General features: G+C 41.1%; 1 protein-coding gene across 1 annotated transcript in view; it reads right to left on the reverse strand.

Annotated features, from left to right (window-relative positions):
- reck (reversion-inducing-cysteine-rich protein with kazal motifs) overlaps positions 1 to 26,187 on the reverse strand; it is a 65,098-nt gene that overhangs the window by 29,413 nt on the left and 9,498 nt on the right. Inside the window, exons 2-8 of the mRNA XM_030129999.1 lie at positions 20,449 to 20,507; positions 7,401 to 7,475; positions 6,865 to 6,901; positions 6,364 to 6,449; positions 5,997 to 6,044; positions 1,706 to 1,739; positions 345 to 542 (exon numbers count right to left, since the gene is read on the reverse strand). Of these exons, the coding sequence (XP_029985859.1) occupies positions 345 to 542; positions 1,706 to 1,739; positions 5,997 to 6,044; positions 6,364 to 6,449; positions 6,865 to 6,901; positions 7,401 to 7,475; positions 20,449 to 20,507 (537 nt within the window). The remainder of the gene's footprint in view (positions 1 to 344; positions 543 to 1,705; positions 1,740 to 5,996; positions 6,045 to 6,363; positions 6,450 to 6,864; positions 6,902 to 7,400; positions 7,476 to 20,448; positions 20,508 to 26,187) is intronic.

The following is a 26,187-nucleotide window of genomic DNA, read 5'->3' on the forward strand; positions in this document are numbered from 1 at the left end:
AGAACTGTATTTTACACCAATTATTGACAAGGATTGATAGGATTAGTGGATCAACAGGAATTAAACAGTTTAGATAAGTAGATGGTTTAGGTTAAAGGTGGACATTTGGCTCTTTGAGGGTTCAGATCTGATCCTAATTACACCAGTTGTATGTTTCCAGTCTGTCCAGTAGGAGGCTCCACCTACTGCTAATCCAAAAGGAAGTAACTGAAGCAGAACTGAAGGACATGATGTCATCAGTTCAGTTCACAGTAACACCAGGAAACCAATGAAACAGAAGGAGGAGCAGTGTGTGTGTGTGTGTGTGTGTGTGTGTGTGTGTGTGTGTGTGTGGTGCCACTCACTGTCCAGGGGGCTGCGGATGGGGTAGGACTTGGTGAAGTTGCTGACACAGCTCAGTAGGGTGGCGCTGTGGCTCTGACAGTACTCTGTGACGGCGTTGATCTGGGACACTGTGGGGGTGGAGTCTGTTCTGAAGATGGCCTGGCAGTATTCTCTACAGGTGGTGTGACGACCAGCATAACTGCAGCAGGTGGAGCCGACTGAACATATACACACACACAATAACACACACACACAAACACATACAAACACATAAACACACACACACACACAAGCACATAAAAACACAAACACAAACACATAAAAACACACACAAACACACACATAAACACACATACACACAAACACACACACACACACACACACACACACAAACACACACACAAAAACACAAACACACAAACACAAACACAGCTTTAACTGTGACATCTGTCCTCAGTCAGGAACCATCTACAGCTACAGATTAGACGGAGAAAAGGAACTATGTCTATGAAGGAGAACCAGGGCTGAACGGTCCTGCTGGCTTCAGGACCAGGTCTACTGGTTCAGGACCAGGTCTTGTGCTGTCCTTATATTTGAATTGGACCTTTGGGGGTTCAGTAAAGCAGATCTTCTCTTCTCTTAAACATCTGACTTTATTGTTCATATGCAGAGTATGTTTGTTGGATAGCTCCTCTGATACATTTGCACAATTACATAAGCCTTCTTCTGTTGGCATATAGAAGTTCAGCACGATGTTAACAGTAAACTAACATGGTGGAGTTTGGGGCCTCTGATGGTCCCTGGAGCCTCTGATGGCCCCTGGAGCCTCTAAAGTTCCCAGAAGCCTCCAAAGGTCCCTGGAGCCTCTGAAGGCCCCTGGAGCCTCTGAAGGCCCCTGGAGCCTCTCAAGGTCCCTGGAGCCTCTGATGGTCCCTGGAGCCTCAAAAGGTCCCCGGAGCCTCAAAAGGTCCCTGGAGCCTCCGACAGCCCCTGGAGCCTCTGAAGGTCCCTGGAGCCTCTGAAGGCCCCTGGAGCCTCTCAAGGTCCCTGGAGCCTCTAAAGGTCCCTGGACCCTCAAAAGGTCCCTGGAGCCTCCAACGGCCCTTGGAGCCTCCGACGGCCCCTGGAGCCTCTGAAGGTCCCTGGCGCCTCTGAAGGTCCCTGGAGCCTTCGTCACACTGGATTATTTAGGCCTGAGCTGTATGAAACACCTTAGGCATCTAAATAGGAGGCTCAGGACCTCATGTCCTGTGCGTGTTTGCATCTGTACATGAGTGATCAAGGGAACCAGTGAATCACAGACCAAGAACAAAAACAGGACCCCCTACTGGTCAGGGAACAGATTGTAACTGATTATTTTGTGTGTGTGTGTGTGACTTACTTTCATTTTTGGTGATGCAGCTGTACAGAGGTTTCTGGAACAACAGGAAAAAGCACAGTGTCACTCAGGGAACACTAGTTCAACCCAGTCCTGTACATTCTAAAGCAGGTGTGTTCAAATCTGGTCCTGGGGGGACGGTATCCTGCATGTTTCAGATGTTTCCATCAGACCTGGAAGCCATTCCATCATTCTCATTCTTCTGCAGAGCTGATGATCAGCTGATCATTCACTGAGCCAGGTGAAATTATTGAACACATGCAGGACACCGGCCCCCCAGGACCGGATTTGAACCCCCCTGCTTTAAACCATGCAGGACACCAGCCCCCCAGGACTGGATTTGAACCCCCCTGCTTTAAACCATGCAGGACACCGGCCCCCCAGGACCCAATTTGAACCCCCTGTTCTAAAGTGCCCACAGTGTGCAGGTAAAGGATCACAAACACCAGAATAACTGAGGTCCAGTCCAGCACCGTCTGCAGGAACACCAGAGTCTAACCCTAACCCTGGAACACCAGAGTCTACATGGACTGACTCACAGAGGACAGGATCTGTTCTGAACTGTAGGATTGATCTGAAAAGATCTGAATTCTTGGGTATGGTTACATGACGTTTTTTAAATCCGATTTATTTTTCCAGAAGAAATTAATCCAGAACTAAAGTACTTTCTCTTCTGTTTCCATGGAAATGTTAAACCTGAACAAAGGTTTACATGAGAAGTGTTTATTTGGTTTTGGCAGCCCTTCTGTTAGCTTAGCTTAGCATAGTCACTGCATTTCCATGGTCACACACATGGTTTTAATTAAAAGGCTTTTAGAACAGTTTAAGATCAGTAAAAATCTGATGGGCTGGATTTTAGGTTTTTTAACAGACAGATCACAAAGAGTGAGGATGAATGGGGTTCTGTCCAACCCAGTGTTCTCCTCCACTGGTTCTCCCCAAGGCTGTGTCCTGTCTCCATTATTCTACATTCTCTACACAAATCTGTGTCAGAGTAAATATGAAAACAGGAGCATCATTAAGTATGCTGATGACTCAGTCATTGTCAGCCTGCTCACAGAGGGGCAGACCAGTCCAGTCCTGTCACTGATGACTGTGTCCAGTGTGTGAGGAGTCCGACCTTCACCTGAACTGATCTAAAACAAAAGATATGATCATCGATTTTACAAAACAGCAGGACAGGCACCGAGTCACTGTAATTAAAGGTCAGACTATAGAGCAAATGCAATCATACAAATACCTTGGGACGATAATTGATGCAAAACTGAGTTTTAGTGAAAACTGCAGATGTGTGTGTAAACAGGACCATCAGCGCCTCCACTGCCTTAGAACACTGGAACACTTCCACATGGACCCAACCATTTGAACTGTGTTTTATCGTTCTTTTATTGAGTCTGTTTCATCTTTTTGTCTGGTGGCGTGGTTCGGTCAGACCTCAGTTGCATAGAAACTCACTAAATCAAATAGTCAGATGGTCCAGTCGCCTGATTGGTGAGTCCCAGTCTGGTCCCTCCTCCCTGTCCACTAAACAGGTCCAGAGGATGGTTCCATCAGTTCTTAACAATGACTCCCATCCTTTACCAGGTGAAGTTCAGCTCCTTTCCTCTGGACGGAGGTTCTTAGTCCCAGGTTCAGGACACAGCGTAATAAAAACAGCTGTTCCTGTCGCCGTCACTGAGCTCAAGAAGAAACAGTGACATTGCACTTTATTAACTTATTTTAGTTATTTATCCCATGTCTTTGCTCAATTTATTATTATTGTGACTTCAAATTTTTAAATTTTATGTTCTTATCCTGGTTTTTATCCTGGATTGTTCTTATCTTCTCTGGTTTTTGTTGTGTTTTATTGCATCTTGTTTTTATTTATTTGATCTTATTTATTTTATTCTTTAACTTCTCCATGCTGCTATACTGATGAATGGTGGAACACTGAACACTTTTTGTCTTTTTGTCCTGTCATGTTGTCCTGTCTGCAAGCGTGATCAAGTACCTGTCTTGCATGTTCAACGTATGTATTGTTGTAATACCAAAGCAATCACTTAAGACTGCAAAACAAATCTACCTACGGGTACAAATAAAGTAACCTTGACCTTGATCTTGACCACACGTAGCCAGTGTTGTTGTCTTTTCTCAGTGATTATGTGAAATCCGATTCTCTCTAATTATTTCTTTAGATCTGCGACTTACTGCACTCATACAATCTGTGGACTGTTGCGTTGACGGAAGTTGGAAAATCTTTTTGTTGAAGGGATGCATGCGCTAAATTAGCTTTGCTTTAGCGTTGTAGCTTTGCATTAGTTTTTATTTGCCCAGATTTTAATTCCTGCAGTAAGTCACATGACCATGATCTGAGCCTCAGTTTGTGATCATATTGACCCCAGCGGACTAAAGGAATGATTAGGGAGAACTGAATTGACCAAAATCACTCCTAAAATACTACAAATCACCTCTAAAAGCCTGGCTACGTCTGAGCAGAGGAATGAAGCCATTATGCTAAGCTAGGCTACGCTAAGCTAACGTTAGGGCTGCAGTTCAAACTGTTTGTCCCACTTGTGGAACTCATTAGTTCAGGACAAATGAATGAATCCAAAGCCAGTGTTGAACTGTTCCTTCAGGGTTTTCCAGGCTGGTAGATCCCATCAGAATATTCCACTGGAACGCTTTGGGAAGACTAGACTGCAGTGCAGATTCTTCCACCAGCGCAGAATGTGTGCGTCATCGCCACAGGACAAGACACTGAGCATGTGCAGAATGGAAGGAATAAAGTCCAAACGGAATAAAGGCTTTACATGTCCAGGAAGAATTTAGAGCGCAGTTAAAAGAGGATTAAACCACTGACTTTAATCAGGTTTAAATTTAATCCAGACTTTTCTGTTTCAACTGGAATAAGGTGTTTACATGGACATCTGAAATAGGATCCAACCTTTAATCAGAATAAACTAGGAAGAAAGTTGTCATGGAAATGCATGGATTGACTCTTTTCCCTTCTTTGACCTTTACAGGACAGGATTTGAACTGTGAACTCCTCCAATTATGCACTGGTTCCACTGGTTCCTACTCTGTTCATCATGTTTATTGAACAGCAGATGGGTTAGGCTTAGTTTACCAATTGCCAAAATGATGAATGAGCTCAAATGTTTTCCACAGATATTTAGGTGAATTTTAGAGAGAGTCCCAACAACAAAAGAACCTGGTTTAATGTTCTGTTTCATGTCCTGTTTAGAATACATGAATAGAATACAAGAAATCTTCACAGTAACACAAACAACGAAAATCAGTTCAGCAGCAAAAAGGACTGAATAAAAATATGACAAACTACAACAGAAAAATGTGAGTTCTGTTCAACTGGAACTGCAGTCTGTTATTACTGTGTACTTGTGTTATTACTGTGTACTTGTGTTATTACTGTGTACTTCTATTATTATTGTGTACTTCTGTTATTGCTGTGTACTTCTGTTATTACTGTGTACTTCTGTTATTGCTGTGTATTTCTATTATTATTGTGTACTTCTGTTATTGCTGTGTACTTCTGTTATTACTGTGTACTTCTGTTATTGCTGTGTATTTCTATTATTATTGTGTACTTCTGTTATTGCTGTGTACTTCTGTTATTACTGTGTACTTCTGTTATTGCTGTGTACTTCTGTTATTACTGTGTACTTCTGTTATTGCTGTGTACTTCTGTTATTACTGTGTACTTCTGTTATTGCTGTGTACTTCTGTTATTGCTGTGTACTTCTGTTATTACTGTGTACTTCTGTTATTGCTGTGTACTTCTATTATTATTGTGTACTTCTGTTATTACTGTGTACTTCTGTTATTGCTGTGTACTTCTATTATTACTGTGTACTTCTATTATTACTGTGTACTTCTATTATTACTGTGTACTTCTATCATTACTGTGTACTTCTGCTGTTACTGTGTACTTCTATTATTACTGTGTACTTCTATTATTACTGTGTACTTCTGTTGTTACTGTGTACTTCTATTATTACTGTGTACTTCTATTATTACTGTGTACTTCCCTTATTACTGTGTACTTCTGTTATTACTACGTACTTCTATTATTACTGTGTACTTCTGTTATTACTGTGTGTGTTACTGTGTTCAGGGAGAATCCAAACTAAAGGGGAAAGTGAACTGTGTAAGAAGATGGAATGAAGAGAATTTAGACTTTAAACCTAAAAAAACAAACTATGTATGTTTGAAGAAACTAGGATCAGTGATTCCACAGGTTGTTCAAATAGTAATGGATTACTCATTGTAACTTTCTACTGAATGTGCAAACTCTTACCTCTGTGACTTTTTTGCAGACTTTAGTGATATCATTTTTGGATGAAGCCTATGGAAAAAGGAAACAGGAGAAGAGCATTAAAGACAGATAAAAAAAACAAACAGAGAAGAAAAGAAAAGAGAGGAGAAGAGAAGAGAGGAGAGGAGAGGAGAGGAGAGGAGAAAAGAGAGGAGAGGAGAAAAGAGAGGAGAGGAGAAGAGAAGAGAAGAGAAGAGAAGAGAAGAGAAGAGAAGAGAAGAGAAGAGAAGAGAAGAGAAGAGAAGAGAAGAGAAGAGAAGAGAAGGGTGGGCACTGGGAGGGTTAGGGTCACATGGGGTTAGGGTTAGGGTCACATGGGGTTAGGGTTAGGGTCACATGGTCTCCTCACCTGTTTGCATTCTCTGCGACAGTCAGCTGAAATGGCCAGTTCGCAGCAGCCCAGACCCACCCAGCCCTCTGACTTCCTGGACACCCCTGGAAAAAAACAGACCAGGTCACATGACTGACCCTAACCCAGCCCCCCCTGGGGTCCACTCTGGTCCTGTTAGTGTCCACAGACTGTGACACTAACAGAGGACAGATCAAAGGCTGTTCTACTGACTCTTCAGAACAGACTTATGGGAGGAACCATCTAGAACAGATTGAGTAAACCTATGGGAGGAACCATCTTAAAAGGTTTCTTCTCATCAGTGGTTCTTTGTTCTCTTGTGGATCACACAGAAGTCACAAACAAACTGAACCAAACTCATTAATTTCATCACAAAAACAAAAACAATCCAAAACTGTCAGGGCTCTGAATAATTCAGAGGACGACTGTTTAAAAACCATCCCATCTGTTTAAGACACAGACGAATAAAAACAGGAACAGGATAAAGAAGTGTGTTCTTACCTGGAAGTGTGGAGTTAATGCACAGCCACAGTTCACTCTGGAAGACAAACAACAAACAACAGGCCTGTTATCGGTCAGTTCAGAAATAAGACATATATACACACACACACACACACACACACACACACACATATATATATATATATATATATATGTGTGTGTGTGTGTGTGTGTGTGTGTGTGTGTACACATTGTAGTGTAATGACAGTAGAAAGTGACCAGGGGATCAGTCTAATTACTGGTGTAGTTCGAATGGGCCTGGACTACAGTGTAATGACAGAGAACAGTGACCGGGGGATCAGTCTAATTACTGGTGTGGTTCAAATGGGCCTGGACAGAAACCAGAAAAACACCAAACCAGCTCCTCTGCTTTGTAATTCGCCACAGTGGAAAGGGGGGTGGAGCCAGTAAATATGTGTGGTTTAACCAGGTGCCACTTTATTCTGGTAAGAACCGAACCACTTCCTGTATGAGAGTTAAGAATACGTTCAATAACTAGTGAAAGGGTTAGGGTGGACTCATTAGGGTGGACTCACCATAGACTCTGGACAGTAACTGGGTAACCTCTGGAGCAGATGCTTCAGACGAGACTCACTCTTTATCGTGGCAAGCTGCAAGAAATGAACAGAAATAAGAGGGTTAGGGTTAGGACACGTTGACCAGGGTTAGGGGGTTGAGGAGTCTGAAGGAGCATGACCTAAAGCACAACATCTGAGGGGTTTTTAAGGATATCACTCCAATAAAAAGCCCTTTCCAGCCCCTCTCTGTCTGTTTTTCCTTTTCCTCTGTTGTTCCTTCTCTTTCTTTTTTTCCCTCTGTTGTTCTTTCTCTTTCCTTTTTTCCTCTGTTGTTCCTGCTCTTTCTTTTTTGTTATTTTCCTGTGTTGTTTCTGCTCTTTCCTTTTTTCCTCTGTTGTTCCTTCTCTTTCTTTTTTCTTTTTTCCTCTGTTGTTCCTGCTCTTTCTTTTTTTCCTCTGTTGTTCCTTCTCTTTCTTTTTTTCCTCTATTGTTCCTTCTCTTTCTTTCTTGGTTCTTTTTCTTCCATTTTCACTCATCTTAGTTCATATATTTTCTGGGAAAATTGCTGATGTCATCTGCAAAGAACAACTGAATTATGGGGCATCTGCTTTTACAGTCTCTGTATTTACAGTCAAACACTCCCCCACATTTACCCCCCTCCACACACACACACTAACATACACACACACTAACACACACACATTTACCCCCCCACACACACACACATTTACCCCCCCACTAACACACACACACACCCACACTCACACACATTTACCCCCCCACACACACGCACACACATCCCCCACACTAACACACACACACACACACATCTACCCCCCCCACTAACACACACACTCACATTTACCCCCCCCCCCCCCCACTAACACACTTCAAAAGCAGGAGTTTGGGTTGAACTGTGCACCTGTTTGATCCTGAGAGAGAAAAGAGTCTGACACATTTATGAAAGAGAAGAAGAGAAGAGAGAGAGAGAGAGAGAAGAGAGGAGAGAGAGAGAGAGAGAAGAGAGGAGAGAGAGAGAGAGAGGAGAGAGAAAGAGAGAGAAAGAGAAGAGAGGAGAGAGAGAGGAGAGAGAGACAGAAGGAGAGAGAAAGAGAGAGAGAGAAAGAAAAGAGAAAGGGAGAGAAAAGAGAGAGTGTCACCTGCTCCCAATTGAAACAGGAGTGAGACAGAACTGAAACTACAGAGTCCAGACAAGTCCTTTAAGAAAACACTGTATATGTGTGTGTGTGTACACATATACACACTCCCAGTCCACAGTTTTCGAACACCCCATTTGTTCCATAATTTCATCTAAAATGATGCAGTTGAATGTCTCAGTGTACTTTGAAATTAAAGCATAGAACAAATAAACCATTGACGTTCAAACAGAACTCATGGAATCAGTTTATAAACTCAAATGTATTCTAAACTTTGGACCCACCACAGTGTCCACCTGTGGCAGATAGAACAGTTGAACACACTGGAGGCATTCTGTCGACAATGGAACTCAAATATTCTTCAGACAGTTCTAACAACTCTGTTGTAGTAGTTCCATAAATGTGGGTCACTTGTGGTAGTTTCATAAATGTGGGTCACTTGTAGTACTTCCATAAATGTGTGTCACTTGTAGTAGTTCCATAAATGTGGGTCACTTGTAGTAGTTCCATAAATGTGGGTCACTTGTGGTACTTCCATAAATGTGTGTCACTTGTAGTAGTTCCATAAATGTGGGTCACTTGTAGTAGTTCCATAAATGTGGGTCACTTGTGGTAGTTCCATAAATGTGTGTCACTTGTAGTAGTTCCATAAATGTGGGTCACTTGTAGTAGTTCCATAAATGTGTGTCACTTGTGGTAGTTCCATAAATGTGTGTCACTTGTAGTAGTTCCATAAATGTGGGTCACTTGTAGTAGTTCCATAAATGTGTGTCACTTGTAGTAGTTCCATAAATGTGGGTCACTTGCAGTAGTTCCATAAAAGTGTGTCACTTGTAGTAGTTCCATAAATGTGTGTCACTTGTAGTAGTTCCATAAATGTGGGTCACTTGCAGTAGTTCCATAAATGTGTGTCACTTGTAGTAGTTCCATAAATGTGGGTCACTTGCAGTAGTTCCATAAAAGTGTGTCACTTGTAGTAGTTCCATAAATGTGGGTCACTTGTGGTAGTTCCATAAATGTGTGTCACTTGTAGTAGTTCCATAAATGTGTGTCACTTGTAGTAGTTCCATAAATGTGTGTCACTTGTGGTAGTTCCATAAATGTGTGTCACTTGTAGTAGTTCCATAAATGTGTGTCACTTGTAGTAGTTCCATAAATGTGTGTCACTTGTGGTAGTTTCATAAATGTGGGTCACTTGTCGGTGTCTCTGCTTTCACTCTTCTGTCCGGTTAGAGTTAGGGTTAGCCCTAGCCCAAACCAGCTCCATGGGGTTTCAGTCTGGACACTGTGCTGGACACTCCATGTTTTCAGTTGGACCATCTGGTTCTTTTTTCTTCAGGTAGTTCTGGTTCTTTTTTCTTCAGGTTGTTCTGCCAGAGCTTGGACTTGTGTTTTGGCTCATTCTCTGCTGTAGGATGAACCACTGACCAACAGAGGGCAGTGCATGGCATAGCTGCAGAATGAACATGTGGGAGCCATTTGGGTTCAGGGTGCCTTTCACTGTGGACAAGTCACTGACCCTGGATCCAGCAGAACAGCCCTAGACCATTACATTTCCACCTCCATGTTTGACAGTTGATCTCACACACTGAGGAACCATCCTTTCACCTACTGGACATAAGGCATACACAAGTCCTGCAGGATCAACCCAAGAGTTCAGTTGTGGATTCATCAGTCCATAAGCCCTTCTTCCAGTCTTCAGTAGTCCACTGGTGCTGTTTCATGGTCCAGACAAGCCTCTTTTTCTGATTCTGAAGTCTCACCAATGGATTTAGCTGCAACTGGACTCATCAAACCTGCATCTGTTCAGTCTGTTCCCAGTGTAAACTCATCTGTTCAGTCTGTTCAGTGTAAACTCATCTGTTCAGTCTGTTCAGTGTAAACTCAACTGTTCACTCTGTTCAGTGTAAACTCATCTGTTCAGTCTGTTCAGTGTAAACTCATCTGTTCAGTCTGTTCAGTGTAAACTCATCTGTTCAGTCATTTCAGTGTAAACTCATCTGTTCAGTCATTTCAGTGTAAACTCATCTGTTCAGTCTGTTCAGTGTAAACTCATCTGTTCAGTCATTTCAGTGTAAACTCATCTGTTCAGTCTGTTCCCAGTGTAAACTAATCTGTTCAGTCTGTTCAGTGTAAACTCATCTGTTCAGTCTGTTCAGTGTAAACTCATCTGTTCAGTCTGTTCAGTGTAAACTCATCTGTTCACTCTGTTCAGTGTAAACTCATCTGTTCACTCTGTTCAGTGTAAACTCATCTGTTCAGTGTGTTCAGTGTAAACTCATCTGTTCAGTCTGTTCCCAGTGTAAACTCATCTGTTCAGTCTGTTCCCAGTGTAAACTCATCTGTTCAGTCTGTTCAGTGTAAACTCATCTGTTCATTCTGTTCAGTGTAAACTCATCTGTTCAGTCTGTTCAGTGTAAACTCATCTGTTCAGTCTGTTCAGTGTAAACTCATCTGTTCAGTCTGTTCAGTGTAAACTCATCTGTTCAGTGTGTTCAGTGTAAACTCATCTGTTCAGTGTGTTCAGTGTAAACTCATCTGTTCAGTGTGTTCAGTGTAAACTCATCTGTTCAGTGTATTCAGTGTAAACTCATCTGTTCAGTCTGTTCAGTGTAAACTCATCTGTTCAGTCTGTTCAGTGTAAACTCATCTGTTCAGTGTGTTCAGTGTAAACTCATCTGTTCAGTCTGTTCCCAGTGTAAACTCATCTGTTCAGTCTGTTCAGTGTAAACTCATCTGTTCAGTCTGTTCAGTGTAGACTCATCTGTTCACTCTGTTCAGTGTAAACTCATCTGTTCACTCTGTTCAGTGTAAACTCATCTGTTCAGTCTGTTCAGTGTAAACTCATCTGTTCAGTCTGTTCAGTGTAAACTCATCTGTTCACTCTGTTCAGTGTAAACTCATCTGTTCAGTCTGTTCAGTGTAAACTCATCTGTTCAGTGTGTTCAGTGTAAACTCATCTGTTCAGTGTGTTCAGTGTAAACTCATCTGTTCAGTCTGTTCAGTGTAAACTCATCTGTTCACTCTGTTCTGTGTAAACTCATCTGTTCAGTCGCCTGTTCAGTGTAAACTCATCTGTTCAGTCTGTTCAGTGTAAACTCATCTGTTCAGTCTGTTCAGTGTAAACTCATCTGTTCAGTCGTCTGTTCAGTCTGTTCAGTGTAAACTCATCTGTTCAGTCATTTCAGTGTAAACTCATCTGTTCAGTCTGTTCAGTGTAAACTCATCTGTTCAGTCTGTTCAGTGTAAACTCATCTGTTCAGTGTGTTCAGTGTAAACTCATCTGTTCAGTGTATTCAGTGTAAACTCATCTGTTCAGTGTGTTCAGTGTAAACTCATCTGTTCAGTGTATTCAGTGTAAACTCATCTGTTCACTCTGTTCAGTGTAAACTCATCTGTTCAGTCTGTTCAGTGTAAACTCATCTGTTCAGTCTGTTCAGTGTAAACTCATCTGTTCAGTGTATTCAGTGTAAACTCATCTGTTCACTCTGTTCAGTGTAAACTCATCTGTTCAGTCTGTTCAGTGTAAAGTCATCTGTTCAGTGTGTTCAGTGTAAACTCATCTGTTCAGTGTGTTCAGTGTAAACTCATCTGTTCAGTCTGTTCAGTGTAAACTCATCTGTTCACTGTGTTCAGTGTAAACTAATCTGTTCAGTCTGTTCCCAGTGTAGACTCATCTGTTCACTCTGTTCTGTGTAAACTCATCTGTTCAGTCTGTTCAGTGTAAACTCATCTGTTCAGTCTGTTCAGTGTAAACTCATCTGTTCAGTGTGTTCAGTGTAAACTCATCTGTTCAGTGTGTTCAGTGTAAACTCATCTGTTCAGTCTGTTCAGTGTAAACTCATCTGTTCAGTGTATTCAGTGTAAACTCATCTGTTCAGTGTAAACTCATCTGTTCACTCTGTTCAGTGTAAACTCATCTGTTCAGTGTGTTCAGTGTAAACTCATCTGTTCAGTGTGTTCAGTGTAAACTCATCTGTTCAGTCTGTTCAGTGTAAACTCATCTGTTCAGTGTGTTCAGTGTAAACTCATATGTTCAGTGTATTCAGTGTAAACTCATCTGTTCAGTGTGTTCAGTGTAAACTCATCTGTTCAGTGTGTTCAGTGTAAACTCATCTGTTCAGTGTGTTCAGTGTAAACTCATCTGTTCAGTGTATTCAGTGTAAACTCATCTGTTCAGTCTGTTCAGTGTAAACTCATCTGTTCACTCTGTTCAGTGTAAACTAATCTGTTCAGTCTGTTCAGTGTAAACTCATCTGTTCAGTCTGTTCAGTGTAAACTCATCTGTTCAGTGTATTCAGTGTAAACTCATCTGTTCACTCTGTTCAGTGTAAACTCATCTGTTCAGTCTGTTCAGTGTAAAGTCATCTGTTCAGTGTGTTCAGTGTAAACTCATCTGTTCAGTGTGTTCAGTGTAAACTCATCTGTTCAGTCTGTTCAGTGTAAACTCATCTGTTCAGTGTATTCAGTGTAAACTCATTTGTTCACTCTGTTCCCAGTGTAAACTCATCTGTTCAGTGTATTCAGTGTAAACTCATCTGTTCAGTCATTTCAGTGTAAACTCATCTGTTCAGTCATTTCAGTGTAAACTCATCTGTTCAGTCTGTTCAGTGTAAACTCATCTGTTCAGTCATTTCAGTGTAAACTCATCTGTTCAGTCTGTTCAGTGTAAACTCATCTGTTCAGTGTGTTCAGTGTAAACTCATCTGTTCAGTGTATTCAGTGTAAACTCATCTGTTCAGTGTGTTCAGTGTAAACTCATCTGTTCAGTCTGTTCAGTGTAAACTCATCTGTTCACTCTGTTCAGTGTAAACTCATCTGTTCACTCTGTTCAGTGTAAACTCATCTGTTCAGTCTTTTCAGTGTAAACTCATCTGTGCAGTCTGTTCAGTGTAAACTCATCTGTTCACTGTGTTCAGTGTAAACTAATTTGTTCAGTCTGTTCCCAGTGTAGACTCATCTGTTCACTCTGTTCTGTGTAAACTCATCTGTTCACTGTGTTCAGTGTAAACTCATCTGTTCAGTCTGTTCAGTGTAAACTCATCTGTTCAGTGTGTTCAGTGTAAACTCATCTGTTCAGTCTGTTCAGTGTAAACTCATCTGTTCAGTGTGTTCAGTGTAAACTCATCTGTTCAGTCTGTTCAGTGTAAACTCATCTGTTCAGTGTGTTCAGTGTAAACTCATCTGTTCAGTGTATTCAGTGTAAACTCATCTGTTCAGTGTGTTCAGTGTAAACTCATCTGTTCAGTCTGTTCAGTGTAAACTCATCTGTTCAGTGTATTCAGTGTAAACTCATCTGTTCAGTCTGTTCAGTGTAAACTCATCTGTTCACTCTGTTCATTGTAAACTAATCTGTTCAGTCTGTTCAGTGTAAACTCATCTGTTCAGTGTATTCAGTGTAAACTCATCTGTTCACTCTGTTCAGTGTAAACTCATCTGTTCAGTCTGTTCAGTGTAAAGTCATCTGTTCAGTGTGTTCAGTGTAAACTCATCTGTTCAGTGTGTTCAGTGTAAACTCATCTGTTCAGTCTGTTCAGTGTAAACTCATCTGTTCAGTCTGTTCAGTGTAAACTCATCTGTTCAGTGTGTTCAGTGTAAACTAATCTGTTCAGTGTGTTCAGTGTAGACTCATCTGTTCACTCTGTTCAGTGTAAACTCATCTGTTCACTCTGTTCAGTGTAAACTCATCTGTTCAGTCTGTTCAGTGTAAACTCATCTGTTCAGTGTATTCAGTGTAAACTCATCTGTTCACTCTGTTCAGTGTAAACTCATGTGTTCAGTCTGTTCAGTGTAAACTCATCTGTTCAGTGTGTTCAGTGTAAACTCATCTGTTCACTCTGTTCTGTGTAAACTCATCTGTTCAGTCTGTTCAGTGTAAACTCATCTGTTCAGTCTGTTCAGTGTAAACTCATCTGTTCAGTCTGTTCAGTGTAAACTCATCTGTTCAGTGTATTCAGTGTAAACTCATCTGTTCACTCTGTTCAGTGTAAACTCATCTGTTCAGTCATTTCAGTGTAAACTCATCTGTTCAGTGTGTTCAGTGTAAACTCATCTGTTCAGTGTGTTCAGTGTAAACTCATCTGTTCAGTGTATTCAGTGTAACCTCATCTGTTCAGTGTATTCAGTGTAAACTCATCTGTTCACTCTGTTCAGTGTAAACTCATCTGTTCAGTGTATTCAGTGTAAACTCATCTGTTCAGTCTGTTCAGTGTAAACTCATCTGTTCACTCTGTTCTGTGTAAACTAATCTGTTCAATCTGTTCAGTGTAAACTCATCTGTTCAGTCTGTTCAGTGTAAACTCATCTGTTCAGTGTATTCAGTGTAAACTCATCTGTTCACTCTGTTCAGTGTAAACTCATCTGTTCAGTCTGTTCAGTGTAAAGTCATCTGTTCAGTGTGTTCAGTGTAAAGTCATCTGTTCAGTGTGTTCAGTGTAAACTAATCTGTTCAGTCTGTTCAGTGTAAACTCATCTGTTCAGTCTGTTCAGTGTAAACTCATCTGTTCACTGTGTTCAGTGTAAACTCATCTGTTCAATCTGTTCAGTGTAAACTCATCTGTTCACTCTGTTCTGTGTAAACTCATCTGTTCAGTCTGTTCAGTGTAAACTCATCTGTTCAGTCTGTTCAGTGTAAACTCATCTGTTCAGTGTGTTCAGTGTAAACTAATCTGTTCAGTGTGTTCAGTGTAGACTCATCTGTTCACTCTGTTCAGTGTAAACTCATCTGTTCACTCTGTTCAGTGTAAACTCATCTGTTCAGTCTGTTCAGTGTAAACTCATCTGTTCAGTCTGTTCAGTGTAAACTCATCTGTTCAGTGTATTCAGTGTAAACTCATCTGTTCACTCTGTTCAGTGTAAACTCATCTGTTCAGTCTGTTCAGTGTAAACTCATCTGTTCAGTCTGTTCAGTGTAAACTCATCTGTTCAGTGTATTCAGTGTAAACTCATCTGTTCAGTCTGTTCAGTGTAAACTCATCTGTTCAGTCTGTTCAGTGTAAACTCATCTGTTCAGTCTGTTCAGTGTAAACTCATCTGTTCAGTGTATTCAGTGTAAACTCATCTGTTCACTCTGTTCAGTGTAAACTCATCTGTTCAGTCATTTCAGTGTAAACTCATCTGTTCAGTCTGTTCAGTGTAAACTCATCTGTTCAGTCTGTTCAGTGTAAACTAATCTGTTCAGTGTGTTCAGTGTAAACTCATCTGTTCAGTGTGTTCAGTGTAAACTCATCTGTTCAGTGTATTCAGTGTAAACTCATCTGTTCAGTCTGTTCAGTGTAAACTCATCTGTTCACTCTGTTCTGTGTAAACTAATCTGTTCAATCTGTTCAGTGTAAACTCATCTGTTCAGTCTGTTCAGTGTAAACTCATCTGTTCAGTGTATTCAGTGTAAACTCATCTGTTCACTCTGTTCAGTGTAAACTCATCTGTTCAGTCTGTTCAGTGTAAAGTCATCTGTTCAGTGTGTTCAGTGTAAAGTCATCTGTTCAGTGTGTTCAGTGTAAACTAATCTGTTCACTCTGTTCAGTGTAAACTCATCTGTTCAGTCTGTTCAGTGTAAACTCATCTGTTCACTGTGTTCAGTGTAAACTAATCTGTTCAGTCTGTTCCCAGTGTAGACTCATCTGTTCACTCTGTTCTGTGTAAACTCATCTGTTCAGTCTGTTCAGTGTAAACTCATCTGTTCAGTCTGTTCAGTGTAAACTAATCTGTTCAGTGTGTTCAGTGTAAACTCATCTGTTCAGTGTATTCAGTGTAAACTCATCTGTTCAGTGTGTTCAGTGTAAACTCATCTGTTCAGTGTATTCAGTGTAAACTCATCTGTTCAGTCTGTTCAGTGTAAACTCATCTGTTCACTCTGTTCTGTGTAAACTCATCTGTTCAGTTTGTTCAGTGTAAAGTCATCTGTTCAGTGTGTTCAGTGTAAAGTCATCTGTTCAGTGTGTTCAGTGTAAACTAATCTGTTCAGTCTGTTCAGTGTAAACTCATCTGTTCACTGTGTTCAGTGTAAACTCATCTGTTCAGTCTGTTCAGTGTAAACTCATCTGTTCAGTGTATTCAGTGTAAACTCATCTGTTCAGTGTGTTCAGTGTAAACTCATCTGTTCAGTCTGTTCAGTGTAAACTCATCTGTTCACTCTGTTCAGTGTAAACTCATCTGTTCAGTCTGTTCAGTGTAAACTCATCTGTTCAGTGTGTTCAGTGTAAACTCATCTGTTCAGTCTGTTCAGTGTAAACTCATCTGTTCACTCTGTTCAGTGTAAACTCATCTGTTCAGTCTGTTCCCAGTGTAAACTCATCTGTTCAGTCTGTTCAGTGTAAACTCATCTGTTCAGTCTGTTCAGTGTAAACTCATCTGTTCAGTGTATTCAGTGTAAACTCATCTGTTCACTCTGTTCAGTGTAAACTCATCTGTTCAGTCTGTTCAGTGTAAACTCATCTGTTCAGTCTGTTCAGTGTAAACTCATCTGTTCAGTCTGTTCAGTGTAAACTCATCTGTTCAGTCTGTTCAGTGTAAACTCATCTGTTCAGTGTGTTCAGTGTAAACTAATCTGTTCAGTGTGTTCAGTGTAGACTCATCTGTTCACTCTGTTCAGTGTAAACTCATCTGTTCAGTCTGTTCAGTGTAAACTCATCTGTTCAGTGTATTCAGTGTAAACTCATCTGTTCACTCTGTTCAGTGTAAACTCATCTGTTCAGTCTGTTCAGTGTAAACTCATCTGTTCAGTGTGTTCAGTGTAAACTCATCTGTTCACTCTGTTCTGTGTAAACTCATCTGTTCAGTCTGTTCAGTGTAAACTCATCTGTTCAGTCTGTTCAGTGTAAACTCATCTGTTCAGTCTGTTCAGTGTAAACTCATCTGTTCAGTCTGTTCAGTGTAAACTCATCTGTTCACTCTGTTCAGTATAAACTCATCTGTTCAGTCTGTTCAGTGTAAACTCATCTGTTCAGTGTAAACTCATCTGTTCATTCTGTTCAGTGTAAACTCATCTGTTCAGTCTTTTCCCAGTGTAGACTCATCTGTTCACTCTGTTCAGTGTAAACTCATCTGTTCAGTCTGTTCAGTGTAAACTCATCTGTTCAGTCTGTTCAGTGTAAACTCATCTGTTCAGTGTGTTCAGTGTAAACTCATCTGTTCAGTCTGTTCCCAGTGTAGACTCATCTGTTCAGTCTGTTCAGTGTAAACTCATCTGTTCAGTCTGTTCAGTGTAAACTCATCTGTTCAGTGTATTCAGTGTAAACTCATCTGTTCACTCTGTTCAGTGTAAACTCATCTGTTCAGTGTGTTCAGTGTAAACTCATCTGTTCAGTGTGTTCAGTGTAAACTCATCTGTTCAGTCTGTTCAGTGTAAACTCATCTGTTCAGTGTGTTCAGTGTAAACTCATCTTTTCAGTGTATTCAGTGTAAACTCATCTGTTCACTCTGTTCAGTGTAAACTCATATGTTCACTCTGTTCAGTGTAAACTCATCTGTTCAGTCTGTTCAGTGTAAACTCATCTGTTCAGTCTGTTCAGTGTAAACTCATCTGTTCACTCTGTTCAGTGTAAACTCATATGTTCACTCTGTTCAGTGCAAACTCATCTGTTCAGTTTGTTCAGTGTAAACTCTTCCTCTCTTCCTCCTCCTCTCTCTTCTCTCTTCTTTCAGCTGTTGTCCTGTCAGTCTCCTCTCCTCGTCCTCTATGACCTCCTCTCTTCCTCCTCCTCTCTCTTCTCTCTTCTTTCAGCTGTTGTCCTGTCAGTCTCCTCTCCTCCTCCTCTATGACCTCCTCTCTTCCTCCTCTTCTCTTCTTTCAGCTGTTGTCCTGTCAGTCTCCTCTCCTCCTCCTCCTCTATGACCTCCTCTCTTCCTCCTCCTCTCTCTTCTCTCATCTTTAGCTGTTGTCCTGTCAGTCTCCTCTCCTCCTCCTCTATGACCTCCTCTCTTCCTCCTCCTCTCTCTTCTCTCTTCTTTCAGCTGTTGTCCTGTCAGTCTCCTCTCCTCCTCCTCTATGACCTCCTCTCTTCCTCCTCTTCTCTCTTCTTTCAGCTGTTGTCCTGTCAGTCTCCTCTCCTCCTCCTCTATGACCTCCTCTCTTCCTCCTCCTCTCTCTTCTCTCTTCTTTCAGCTGTTGTCCTGTCAGTCTCCTCTCCTCCTCCTCTATGACCTCCTCTCTTCCTCCTCTTCTCTCTTCTTTCAGTTGTTGTCCTGTCAGTCTCCTCTCCTCCTCCTCTATGACCTCCTCTCTTCCTCCTCTTCTCTCTTCTTTCAGCTGTTGTCCTGTCAGTCTCCTCTCCTCCTCCTCTATGACCTCCTCTCTTCCTCCTCCTCTCTCTTCTCTCTTCTTTCAGCTGTTGTCCTGTCAGTCTCCTCTCCTCCTCCTCTATGACCTCCTCTCTTCCTCCTCCTCTCTCTTCTCTCTTCTTTCAGCTGTTGTCCTGTCAGTCTCCTCTCCTCCTCCTCTATGACCTCCTCTCTTCCTCCTCCTCTCTCTTCTCTCTTCTTTCAGCTGTTGTCCTGTCAGTCTCCTCTCCTCCTCCTCTATGACCTCCTCTCTTCCTCCTCCTCTCTCTTCTCTCTTCTTTCAGCTGTTGTCCTGTCAGTCTCCTCTCACTCCAGCTGTTTTCTGTCCTAAACTCTTCTTCTGCTTCTGTTGTGTCTGTGCTTCTTCCAGACCTCTTCTGTCTGCATTTCCAGTCCAGTTTCAGTGCCTTTGGATGCTGAAGGAAACTGGACTTCCTGACACCTGGACTTTCTTGGACATTTCTCTGGAGGACACACCTCCATTTTTCCCTCTTCTGATGCTCTGTCTCTCTTCTCTGGTTCATTCTTTTTCCTCTTTTCCATTTTTACAGTAACACACTCCTTTCTTCAGTCCAGTCCTGTTCCAGTACTGCTCCATGGGTCTGGTACCACAGTGTGTTCCACACTCCTGTTCTGCAGACACAGGGGGTGGAAGGAATTCACAAATGTTGGGACACCTGGAGGAATTGAACCACCAACTTTCCAGACTTGATCAACCTCCATTGCTGCAGAACTGCTTTCAGTTGTTTACCCATTTCTTGTTCACCTTTTTGTATAATTCTGAAATGTACATTATTTTTCAGTTTTCTTTAACCTTACCTTTTTTTCTTTATTCCTCTGTCAGTTCACTCTGACCTTTGGACCATTTACAGCTGTTCATTAAACTGGAACTGATGGAATTTACAGACAAAACTGGAACAAACTAGGGTGTTCCAAAATTTTGGACCAATCGTATGTACTTATACAGGGTGGGGAAGCAAAATGTACAATATTTTGAGGCAGGGATTGAAAGACAGTGTATGACCAATTAGTTTATTGAAAGTCATGACAATTTATTTGCCACAAGAAAATGTCCATAATAGAAAATGTTTTTATTCTATGTGTCCTCCTTCTTTCTCAGTAACTGCCTTCACACGCTTCCTGAAACTTGCACAAGTGTTCCTCAAATATTGGGGTGACAACTTCTCCCATTCTTCTTTAATAGTATCTTCCAGACTTTCTGGTAATAGTTTTGCTCATAGTCATTCTCTTCTTTCCATTATAAACAGTCTTTATGGACACTCCAACTATTTTGGAAATCTCCTTTGGTGTGACGAGTGCATTCAGCAAATCACACACTCTTTGACGTTTGCTTTCCTGATTACTCATATGGGCAAAAGTTTCTGAAAAGGTATGGATAATAGTGTTAGGAATGATTATGACATCAGTATATGTTTGGGTTCAAAACAACTGACGTAGTGTCTGCTGAGAAAAAACAACTAAATGTTCAGTGTAAACTTTGCTTCCCCACCTTGTACATATATATATATATATATATATATATATATATATATATATATATATATATGTACACACACATATATATATACATATTTAAAGTGTCTGTATATGTCTGTATGTGTTCATACCTGGTCACAGGCTTCTTTACAAGGCGAGAACTCAGGAGCATGATGGCAGCAGGACGGATCTGAAATACACAAGGCATAATTTAGTTTAGTTTACTCTAGTTTAGTTTAGTCTAGTCTAGTCTAGTTTAGTTTAGTCTAGTCTAGTTTAGTCTAGCTTGGTTTAGTTTAGTCTAGTCTAGTCTAGTTTAATTTAGTCTAGTCTAGTTTGGTTTAGTCTAGTTTAGTTTAGTCTGGTCTAGTTTAATTTAGTCTAGTCTAGTTTAGTTTACTTTAGTCTAGTTTAGTTTAGAACCTGACTGATTAAAATCACGGACCCGCTCCCTCATCTTATGAAGTATTCACCCCCCCACACACCCCCATGTCCGTGCACTTCCTGTCTCCCTCACAGTTTCATTCTGCAGGCATGTCTGAGCGTTAATAATGTAGGGGAGACTGGGGACAGTTGTAACACAGGTCAGCTGTAACTCTTACAGTTGCTCCAATCAGGAACAACTTAGGACTCACCTAATTCACTCTGCACATGCTCAGTTTAGTCCTTAGTCCACATAAGAAGTTGTAGTGCCGTGAGGCAGACACATCCAAATTTGTGAGTGAAAACATCATTGTGTGCTCAGTCATATTTTTTGCTCTAATGTTTTTTGTGATTGCATAGTTTGCATTTGAAAGTTGTGTAAATTATATTTGTGAGATGAACAAAGATTTATGCAACTGTTAATCCACCTGTCCACAATTGTCTAATATAAGATTATTATATCCTGTGTAGATCAGTGTTCTTATTTCATATATCGGCCAACATATTGGTTATTGGCCAAAATCGGATATCAGCTGATATATTGGATATCGGCTTTTTTTTTAGCCCCCAGTATCGGTATCGGCCCCAAAAATCCCATATCGGTCGGGCTCTAGTCTAGTTTAGTTTAGTCCAGCTCAGTTTAGTTTAGTTTAATTTAATTTAGTCTAGTTTAGTTTAGTCTAGCTTAGTTTAGTTTAGTCTTGTTTAGTTTAGTCTAGTTTGGTTTAGTCTAGTTTAGTCTAGTTTCCTTTTGAATCCCTCTGTAAAAACACAGCTGTGAGGCCCCTCCACACAGTGCAGGCCCCTCCCACAGTGCAGATGACAGCATGGCTCTAAACCACAGCCCCTCCCACGGTTCCAGGAAGTATCTGGGCTCAGTCTGGTGTCAACAAACTGCCCCCCCACCCCTCCTTCCCTCAGTGAGGACTCCATTACACAAGACTTGGAGCAGGATGGTGATCCAGCTCCTCCTACGGGGACATGTCCTGGAACCCTAACCCAGAGTCTGTACTAGTATTATTTCCATAATTCTGCCCATTGGCCTTTTAGCTTTAACATGCTAGCAAAGCTAACTGCTCTCATACATCAAAACATGACATGAAACAATTTGATGATTGTATTTCAGTGTAAGTCAGTGGTGTCTTTTAGCTCTGTGTTTGGTCTCCACTAACACTGCACTATTGTCTCCAGTGTGGTGCAGACAGTCTGTCCATGTGCTGTTTCTGCACACAGATGCTTTAAATGTGCTGTTACTACACACAGATGCTTTCAGACTGAAAACAGCTGGGGTACTGTGAAAGAGGTGAAAACACTGCACAGACGAACTGAGTTCAACCCTAACCCTAACCCTAACCCAGTGTCATCTGCTGGTCTTTCAGACAAGGGAAGCTCATTGTCGCTTACATCAAAAAAAAGTCCAGTTATTTAATCATAAACTCGTCCTCCGTTCCTTTTTCAGAAAATGCTTAGTGACCTTGTCGTACCAAGTAAACAAGAAAATGTTGAAATTCTGTTAAATTGAACCCAGTTAGTCCAGTGGTTGTATTTTCTTTCAGGTCATGTGACGTTGACTGGCCGTTTAGCGGGTGGAGGTCCGTGAAATGAGAAGGAGATGAGGCAGAGGCAGGAGATGGTGTAGTCCACAATTTTTTAAAAAATATTTTCAATATTATCTATTTCACACAAAGTGCAAGTACTGAAAGTGCAAAGGCTAAAAAGTGCAAATGCCAAAAAAAGTGCAAGTGCATGTGAAGGTTGGAGCAGCAGTGTCTTCTCCAGCAGTCAAACACAACTGATGAAAATGGGCGCCTTTTATATTGTTCAACTTAACTGGCTAAAACCACTACCACTCCATAGGGAAGTTACAACTCAATATAAATTGCTAAAACTAATCTAAAACCTCCATAAGTAAAACCCACAACCATAACCTATCTAAAACCCAAGCTAAATATCTAAAACTCTAAATCTAAACACCAAAGTTAAATAAAAACCCATAAACCAATAAAATACATCTCCAGACTCCCCCACACATTTCCCTGGCTTGGTCCAGGCCGGAACCTTCTTAAGGGCTGTTGTTCACACTGGGACTCTTTTTGCTGACGGACCTGGACACAAGGACAGGGTAAGCACAAACACTAAAACACCATTCACTAAAACACTTTAAAATCCACTCACACAGACACTAAACAAACTAAACTTAAATACTGCACATTTATATTGCACTTTATCTTTGTGTCTTAATTTGTGTCTCCTTTTCTCCAGGGCCAAGCAATCATCAATCAATTAAAATACAAGCACCACTGGATGTAAAACTGAAAAGGAAAGACAATAAAATCAATAAACTGCTTTAAAAAACCAATTGCGTGCAATTACTATTTGTGCAAATATGTTTAAAGTGCTGTGCTGTAAACTACACGTGCAAGTTAAAGTGCTTAAGTGAACACAGGTGTCGGTATTTGGTACTTAAGTGACACAGCTGTTTGTCACAGGTCAGTAAATGAACAGTTCATTTGGTTTCTGTGATTCCACAGCAGAATGTGTGACGGTATTAAACTGAACTGTGTCAGTGAAGGAGCAGATCTGAAAACAGCTGTCAATCAAACCGGATTCAGCCTTTGGACCCATCCTCCGATTGGCATGTGGAAGCTTGGCGTCCGGCCCGGCCCGAGCTCCACCCACAGCTCCGTTTGCCGCTGGAGAGGCCGAGCATCCGGGGGCGGGACAACAGGTGTCATGTGTCCAATGCTGGTCCAGTTTGTAGTGGTTTTTAAAGCAGTTCCACTCAGTCCCATTGAAGTGCATGGACGCTGAGCGTCTACGGACAAATGCACTGAGCAGAGATGGAATGAGAAAACACAGACACGGGAATGGAGGAGAAGTGAACAACATCCAGTCCACTGATCTGGGATCAAACTGATTCTGAACCAACTGGTCTGAGAGATGAACGTGTTCCAACACATTTGGAGTCAATGAAATGAAAACAACTGAACAGATTTGAGCATTTAATGGGAGTCATTTTAGGAGAAGAGGAGCTTCCACTGCAGTCTGACACAAACACCTCTGGACTAACCCTAACCCCCTACTATTTTGGTTCTTAAATTCTGACATTTATACCATTGCCAGCTCTGGGTTTTTGGAGCCAGAAGGGTCAGAATTTGACGAAGGTCCAGTACTAGAACTACTACCAGTGTTTCTGCTGCTAAGGCTTCTGCCATGGTGCACCGCCATGTAGGGCTGCACGATTAATTGATTTTAAATCGAAATTGGATTTTTTTAATTAGGACAATTTTTTAAAAAGGGAAATTGTAAAATCAATTTCATCTCTCTTGTGCCTCCAGGCCGCACGCCTGCGGGCTACCGTAGGCTCTTCCTCCTATCAGTGACAGCGGTCTGTCACAGAAGTCCGTGTAACGACCGGACTTTAAATGTGTTAATGAGCCCACAGTACTTATAGCAATGTAAGCCATGGCTTCATGCACGGATCCCGCAACTGAAATAGAACTGCATGTGGATCACTCATCTTACGTTGTCCCGGATCCATACCGAACCGGGTCCGGGTGCGGGGTTGTGGGGTCATCAGCCTCAGCAGAGGAGCCCAGACAGCCCTGTGCCCACACACATCCACCAGCTCCACAGATAGAATCCCTCCAGTGTGTCCTGGGTCGGTCTGTTCCACCCACGGATCCCCCGGTTTAAACAGAACCGCATGGGGATCACTCATATTAACGTGGTCCACGCACGCATGACTGATGCCTGTCACTGACTTACACTGGTATCACTTCTGTGGGCCAAATACCCAAAAAGAAAAAAAAAAACAACAAAAAAACAACAACATTTTTTAAATAATTAATTTAGTCCTCTTACTTGCTAAATTTTTCATTCACAAAGGTAAGTTCTGTAACACAAAACCAAATATAATTTATTTTTTGAAAGATGTTGAACTTTATTTAAAGTTGTTCGATAAATCTAGAAACAAAACGGCTCTAAAAACATTCAGTATTTGCTCTGATTTGGACATTGTATTGTAGTGTATTCATCCTGGTAAACTTATGTTATTTTCTAGTTGTATACATTGTTTGTATACTCTACTTCATTCAATAAAAATTTAATGAAGAAAAAATAAACTTCTGTGGGTTCATTACGTGATACCATCACAGATTTGAGGTCAGAGCAGTGCCTTGCATTGTGGGCTGTTCACGAAAACGATATGCTGACTTCTGTTGTCTTTTGTAGTTTTACCCAAAAATCGAAATCGAAAATTGAGTTTTTAGAGGGGGAAAAAAAAAAAAAAATCGAGATTTTTTTTTTTTTGCCAAAATTGTGCAGCCCTACCACCACACCATACATTTGATACAAAAATTCCATCCTAGGCCTACAAATGAGATTATGCATATGAAAGTCTGGAATGGACACTGTTCAGGGCTTACACCATGGAACAGTGGTTTCAGTGGTAGTGTCTTCCATCTTTATGGGTCAGTTCTGCTGGTTCTGCTGGTTCTGGTCATTGTGCAGATGTCTATGACTGTGTCATTGAGCGGATTAGGACTCAATAATTCAGACTATTTTCATTATTAAATCTTACTACTGCACCGTAGTTCTTTTGTCCTAGCTAACATTCTTAGCTGTGGTTATTTTTGTTTCTAGCTAACATGCTTAACTGTGGTTATTTTTTCCCCTAGCTAACATGCTAACATGCTTAGCTGTGGTTATTTTTTTTTCCTAGCTAACATGCTAATATGCTTAGCTGTGGTTATTTTTGTTGTGGCTAACATGCTTAGCTGTGGTTACTTTTTTTTCTTAGCTAACATGCTCAGCTGTGGTTATTTTTTTCTTAGCTAACATGCTTAGCAGTGGTTACTTTTTTTCTTAGCTAACATGCTTAGCTGTGGTTATTTTTTTTTTCCTAGCTAACATGCTAATATACTTAGCTGTGGTTATTTTTGTTGTTGGCTAACATGCTTAGCTGTGGTTACTTTTTTTTCTTAGCTAACATGCTCAGCTGTGGTTATTTTTTTCTTAGCTAACATGCTTAGCAGTGGTTACTTTTTTTCTTAGCTAACATGCTTAGCTGTGGTTATTTTTTTCCCTAGCTAACATGCTAACATGCCTAACTGTGGTTATTTTTGTTCCTATCTAACATGCTTAACTGTGGTTATTTTTTTCCCTAGCTAACATGCTAACATGCTTAGCTGTGGTTATGGCCCAGCTCCAGTTAAACACATTCCTCCACAGTTAGATCGGCCTAAACAGAGGACATTGTTTTGGATGAAAGTTTCATGACACACTCTTCTGTTCAAATCCTTGAAGACTTTTTCCAGACAAACGGACACATGCTTTTGGACACTTTACTTGGACTTTTACCAAAGCTCCTCATTTTGCTGATGTTGTTGTGGACACTGTCTCTAACATGAAGGAACTCTGCCCCCCCCCCAGGAACTGCTTGTCCA

This window comes from Sphaeramia orbicularis, unplaced genomic scaffold (genome assembly GCF_902148855.1).
Source record: "Sphaeramia orbicularis unplaced genomic scaffold, fSphaOr1.1, whole genome shotgun sequence".
NCBI classification, from domain to species: domain Eukaryota; kingdom Metazoa; phylum Chordata; class Actinopteri; order Kurtiformes; family Apogonidae; genus Sphaeramia; species Sphaeramia orbicularis.